This window comes from Nicotiana tabacum, chromosome 12 (assembly GCF_000715075.1).
Source record: "Nicotiana tabacum cultivar K326 chromosome 12, ASM71507v2, whole genome shotgun sequence".
Taxonomy (NCBI): domain Eukaryota; kingdom Viridiplantae; phylum Streptophyta; class Magnoliopsida; order Solanales; family Solanaceae; genus Nicotiana; species Nicotiana tabacum.
In genome coordinates this window covers 82913692-82920014 of record NC_134091.1, presented here as the reverse complement: position 1 = coordinate 82920014, position 6323 = coordinate 82913692, and the positions used below count along the sequence as shown (strand labels likewise).

Genomic DNA, 6323 nt, shown 5'->3' with positions numbered 1-6323 from the left:
GCGCTTTTCTCCCAATATACTTAGAGTTACGGGGTGTTCCACCCATCAAATTGAAGATCTATGAGTATACTTTCTAATGCATTAAACGGTTTGTCAATACGACATCGGAGTAGAGAGATATGGGTATTTTTGCGAGACTGAAAATAGGGCATAATAACCCGACATAAGCTCTGCAAAAATCCTCTCAAAAATTTCCCACAAACCTTAATTGATTTTCTCTCCCTTTCAAGTTCTAATTGGAGGTAAAACCTAGAGTTTGAAGAACCAAGATAGGAGCTGAGTTATCTAACAAATAAGGTGAGTTTACTGCTCTCTTTCATCCATTTTTTCTGCTGTAAATTCATGGTAAGTCTTTCTATACTTGTAAGAACTCAGGTGATCGGAAGCCGTGAGATCGAGTTATTCACTTGTAGCGGACTATTTTGTGGACTGTTTTGTATTGCTGTTGGGCTGCGTGTTTTACTGTTTTGTGGGGTTTTGGAGGAGGAAGGCGGTGGAGAAATACCATATAAATATAGGGTGGTGGGTTGGTCGTTCGTCATAACATTTCCGGATCCTTTGACACTACTACGGTGGTCGTTTTGTGTATGAAGAGATTAAGGTGTGTTGGGCTGTTTTGTAGTATTTGATGGTGTATATAAGGCTGAAAAATAATGTATATATATTGTTATAGTTGTGTTCTTGTATTATTGGCGTTATCTTGAATTTGGAGGAACTAAGGATTATGGGGGAGATGCTACTCGTTTTAATATAAAATAAGCTTGTCGTTCGTTATGCGATAGTTGTACCTTTCGTAACTTAATGATAGTATTATTATCGTTGTTGTAGATTAAGGCGCGAAGAGGTGAGTTCAACTTGGTGATTGGAAAGATTGTGATAAGGTATGTTAAGGCTAAGCTCTTCCTTCATTTTGGTATGATCTCGTAATTACATGTGTTTGATAACGAGGCATAAAGAGAAGTTCATACTCCCGAATTTATATACACTATCCCAGTCTCATAAGTTACAGTATTCTCCCTTATCAGGACTTCATATTCAGTTTAGTTTTGTCTTTATTCAGTCAAGAAAGAAGAGGGTATATATATATATATATACAATATTACAGTATTTTCACCACCATCGAGCTATAATCGTTGGGCAGGCCCCTATTGGGCAACCTTTGATCAGATGGTAAGTTATATACCGAGCCTACTGTGGCCGAGCGCCTATGAGCGAGCCCAGAATGGCCGAGAAACATAGCCTAGTATGGCCGAGCGCCTATGGGCGAGCCTACTACGGCAGAGCAGTTACACGTTCCGAGCCTTATAGGGCCAGACATTTATTTTACTTACTATATTGAGAGAGTTGAGTCAGTATCAGCAAGTAAGTATATCTCCAGATCATCTTTGACTCCCAGTTACTTTCAGTTATCATATTATCTGTTCAATTTCAACTTTCAGTTATTTTATTGCCTTACATACTCGGTACATTATTTCGTACTAACGTCCCTTTTCTGGGGGCGCTGCATTTCATGTGTGCAGGTTCAGACAGACAGACGGGTGGACCTCCTCAGTAGGTGTTGCCCGAGTTCAGCCTGATCGGTAAGCTCCACGTCCTTCGGAGTTTCCGGGTCTAGAGTTTTGTGTACATCTTATGTAATATGTTATGGGTAGGTCGAGGTCCTGTTCCGATCACAGTACATCCATCAGTAGAGGCTTGTAGACATATCCTGTCAGTTAGTGCAGTATGTTGGGCTTGTATGTATATTTTGTTGGTTTGTCAGCTGTAGTAGTTATGATGGCCTTGTCGGCCCAGCGTTATATTGATGTTTAGTCAACGTTAGTTTCCGTTCAGTTTTATATTTTGCTTGGCAAATTGTCTTGCAATGTAACCCCATGGCCAAAGTATGACATTATATGTTCAGAGTCCCTTAGTCGCAAGTTGGTACGCAAGGTTAGGTGAGACACCGGGTGCCGGTCTCGCGGGGCGTGACATATTCAACCATACATGTGACTGAATTGTGGCGTTTGCCTTAACAATTAGAATCCATTCTCATGCGCTGTCGGCAGGCATGAAAAGAGTACTATTATAAGTTTTTGATGTTTGGTGTCCAAGAATAAGTGTGTTCCTGTTGCCCCCCCAAAAAAGTATATTTCAATTGAAGTAAAGTTATTCGATATCAAGGTTTCGGTTATACATAGATTGAGAAGTAGGATGTAAAAGTGTCTATGTAGTGACAACTGAGGGTTTATTTCTTGAGCAAATTATACAAAATACGCATTGAACATAAAATACAACATTTACCTACTCAATTAAAAGTAATTACCTGACCTACCCACCCATCCCAATTAATTACCTTTTTACCTTGGCTTAGCTTACTTGTCTTGGCGTGACTTGGCTTAATTTTACTTGATTTGGCTTGGCTTTTATCCGCTGGACAGCTCTCTTGATTTTCCAAGGTACTGCTACCAAGTCGTCCATTATATTAATCTGTAAACAAAATTTTACAGCTTGCATCTCTCATGATGTTCCAACCTCCCACATTACACTGCTTAAATTTGATTTAGTGCTGGCTTGGCGCTTGCCGTTTGACCATAATAGATCTCATTGGAGCTGAAATTTTGAAGATAATCTATCAATTCATGCCATCTTCCAAACTGATAAAAGAATTTCTTGATCAGTTTATTTGTGGATAATCCTTCTTCACTATACTTTTGCACACATCTTCCAAACTTTCCATGTGGTATTATTGGAATAACTCAGTAATAAAGTTTTCATAATGCAATTTGAGGAACATTCTAACCACTATTTCATACATATAAGCTTGAAAGGAAGCGAGAAGAGATACTTGTAAGCAGTTGTTCCCATAGCAGCTGTAGCACTTTGAAGACGGTGTGTTTGGCTTACAAAAGAGAGCTGATTTTCCAGAAACTTAGTTGGCCAAGTTGGGTTATAGAAATGTTTTCCAATAAAAAGTTTTATTTTTGAATCAAACAAGATTATTTTTGGGTTTCCTAAATCTTTCCCGAAAATACATTCCTTAAAAACAACAATAGTAAGGAGGCACGAGTGACGCAATTATTTGGGAATGGTTTGGTTTGGCAAAAGGACTAAAATCCTGTTTGGCTAATGAGAAAGATAAGCAAACAAACCATTCTAATAATACCAGGGATTACTGACTACAGTAATTTTGGAGCACACACAAGCGCAGGAGGGCGGATTGGGGAACTTTTTTACCAGCTTTGCTATTTGTTTTCTTTTTCCTTTTTTAGCCGCTCTGTTTCAATTCAAATAACACTCTTTTTTTATTAGTCCGTTAAAAAAAAAATAATACATTTCTACAATTGAAAATAATTTAACTTTAAACTCTTCATTTTATCCATTTTACCCTTAATGAGAAACTTTTATAACCAACCACACAAATGTCATGGCCCCACAATGCTTTTATCCTTAACTTTTAAGACCATAACTTTCAAAAGACCTTTTTTTTTTCTTAAACTTCATGCGAGTCAAACTATCTCATTTAAATTGAAACGGAGGGAGCACTATCTTCGATGTTCGAACTACTATATTTGTACATTTGTTAGCTTCACCCGCTTTTTTTTAGCAATGCAAAAATACAGCAAGACAACCCGGTACACTAAGCTCCCGCTATGCGCGGGGTCCGGAGAAGGGCCGGACCATAAGAGTCTATTGTGCGCAGCTTTACCCTGCATTTCTTCGAGAGGCTATTTCCACGGCTTGAACCAGTGCAAAATACTGCGGTTTTCACAATAATTTCCGGATATTGCAACTATTTCAGCAGATTTTATCCACCTTATCCAAAATTGGCCAATAACACTTCAAATGTTTTCCTTCTCTGTCATTTTGCTTTCTACATTTGAGAAAATAATTAGGAGATTGTGACCCCAGCAAAGATTGATAGAAAAGCTATATACAGCACCTGGGCAAACATCTTTGTCATTCTCTCTGCCATAATTGACGATAATTATCTTTCTTTCCTTCGCAAACAACCCAAAAACTCGACTTAAACTGCAAGAAAAACTATTGACAGCACTAGGGCAACAAAAAGTACAAAATCCTTCATTTAGACCAAGCCAATCTTTCATTCTCTAGCAACAAATTTGTTTGAAAGCTACGTCTGCTGAAATAGATTTAGTAGGTCATTTGGAAAAACTACAATAGTTCATACTCCTGGAAATAGTTTAAAAATGTAACACTTCTTCAAAGAAATGACAATGGAACTCATCATTGCAATACAGCTATTCTTCCATAGCATCTCCACCTTCAATTACCTCTACCACCTCTCTTAGTGGTGTAATCTTTGTAAGAAGAACTTCTGTAAGCACAACAATTCAACTGACAATATTAGTAAAGCCCAGGCAGAATGCAAAGCATTTGAAAGAAACAAACTTGTACTTTTTAACAAGATATATCTCAGTTGCATTGGAGGTTGACAAGTATGAAAACATTGCAAACAACAATTGCGCCTTAGTCCCAAACAAGTTGGGATCGGCTATGTGATTCTTCACTGACCAAGTATGAGAACACTAACCAGTCCTTTTAGGGAATGAGTAACCCTTCTGTGGATAGGTGCGAGGATTAGGCAACATATGATTCCTCAAGTACTCCGTGTGCCCCTAACAATCACCAGTAGAAGTTTTAAAACGATATGCTAACCAAATATTACATGCTTTATGTATAATAAGCAGAAAATTCTGTCATTGCTTGCTAATGGAGATCAAACCTTTGTTATTATACAGATATCAACGTTGCTTCCACTACCAAGATCATTGAACGCCCCAGACAATATGGCCTCTGCTACTAGCTTTATCCCTTCATCTTTCTGCACCAAAATTCCACAACATTTAATAATTTACAATGTATATATAGAGGCCAAATCCAGTGGACTAAACGTAGCTGCAGGAAATGAGCTTACACTTAACCCTTCCCGGTATTTCGACTCAAAGATTGCCATCGCTGCAAGGGAACCAGAACCCATTGTAGCATATGGCAGAGTATCAGTTGATCCATGTGGATAAATCTGAGAACAGGCAATTGACCAGCAACATTCAGGATTTCTACAATGGGAAAAATAATAATATACTAAAGCGACTCCAACACAAGACCACTCACAGTATGCAGATGTGGTCCTGTGACATCAACCCCACCAAGGACCAAAGCAGCTGAGACGTAGCCCTGGTAGCTGGTTAAGAGTCATAGTTAGGCCTCTGTTTTATCAATTTAATTGCATGCAAAGATGTTATTCTATCACGAAGCAACATTAAAATATAAGCACACCTGAAAAGATGAGTCTTCAAAAGAGTAAGAGCTGTCACAACCCTGGATTCACGACCAGTGTGATACCTATGAAGCTTCAGTTGGGAACTGACCATGTCTATAAAATAGCAGTTGCTACTTAAGGTATGAGAGAGAAATAGAGAGACAAGGATTTGAAACTTGAGAAGAGATGTTATTATTACAAACAGAAATACATGGATATCAAACTCAATTACCAGTCACTGCCTCAGTATCAGCAGCTGTCCCTGCTCCACAGCAATATATGTTAGGGGCCATGTAATGAATCTTCTCACAGTTCTTATCAGCAACAATGGGTCCTTCAGTCGCTCGTGTGTCTGCTCCAAGAATGACACCATCCTGAACACAAAACACTAAGCTGTTAAATAAGAATCACTTCCAAAGTCTGCTGGTACAACATGCAGCAATCGTGGATAATTGTATGAATTGGATACCCCAAAAGGCCATCTTTTCCTGGCAAAAGATTTAAAGAAGTTGATCAAACGTAACTTCATGAGTCTGCTGATCCCCCATGCAGGTTCTTACGAATAATCAATCAGACGAGACATTCATAAAAGCAACATCACCATAAAGGGAAAAAATGACGATGAAGGTATATCAAAAGATACTGTAAAAAGGAGAAAAAGAAAGAAAAACATGTAGGATTGGCAGAGACTTACGGACCAATATCATTCAGCAATGCCGTTAACTATGTATATGGTTCTTAATTTCATATATGGAAGATAGCCCCAAGCCAATAGCTGTTGTATCCCTAAAGGCCGAGGGCGGTGGCTTTCTTGTGGTTGTAATTGCAAAGTCATTCTATTTTGGAATTCTTGTTCCTGCAGCTGAGAAGTCTCAAGCTACACCCTTCTATAACACCTTGCCCCTTAATGATAACATAAGCTCCAGAATTAGCGGATAACCCAGTCCTTTCTTTGCTTGTAGTATGGAATGGAGCTACTTCTGCCGCAAAGTTCAAACTAGACTCAGTGCTTGGCAAGGGGATTTGGTAGGTTTTTGCAATTATGTCTATCATATTAAGA

The 6323-nt window shown here is 38.6% G+C and overlaps 1 protein-coding gene across 1 annotated transcript; it reads right to left on the bottom strand.

Annotated features, from left to right (window-relative positions):
• Positions 1-4051: 4051 nt before the first annotated feature.
• LOC107830087 (proteasome subunit beta type-7-B-like) lies at positions 4052-5985 on the bottom strand. Its single transcript, XM_016657579.1, has 8 exons — positions 5962-5985; positions 5496-5637; positions 5281-5377; positions 5116-5185; positions 4919-5023; positions 4727-4825; positions 4535-4619; positions 4052-4318 (listed from the first exon to the last, which is right to left on the bottom strand). The coding sequence occupies exons 1-8, from the start codon at positions 5968-5970 to the stop codon at positions 4242-4244; spliced, it is 684 nt and encodes a 227-aa protein (XP_016513065.1). The 5' UTR covers positions 5971-5985; the 3' UTR covers positions 4052-4241.
• Between the last annotated feature and the right edge of the window lie 338 nt (positions 5986-6323).

Coding starts and splice junctions, on each gene's coding strand:
- LOC107830087 (XM_016657579.1), bottom strand. Junction 4,826..4,918: donor AATACCGGGAAGGGTTAAGT/GTAAGCTCATTT, acceptor ATTTTGGTGCAG/AAAGATGAAGGGATAAAGCT. Junction 4,319..4,534: donor CTCATTCCCTAAAAGGACTG/GTTAGTGTTCTC, acceptor TTGTGCTTACAG/AAGTTCTTCTTACAAAGATT.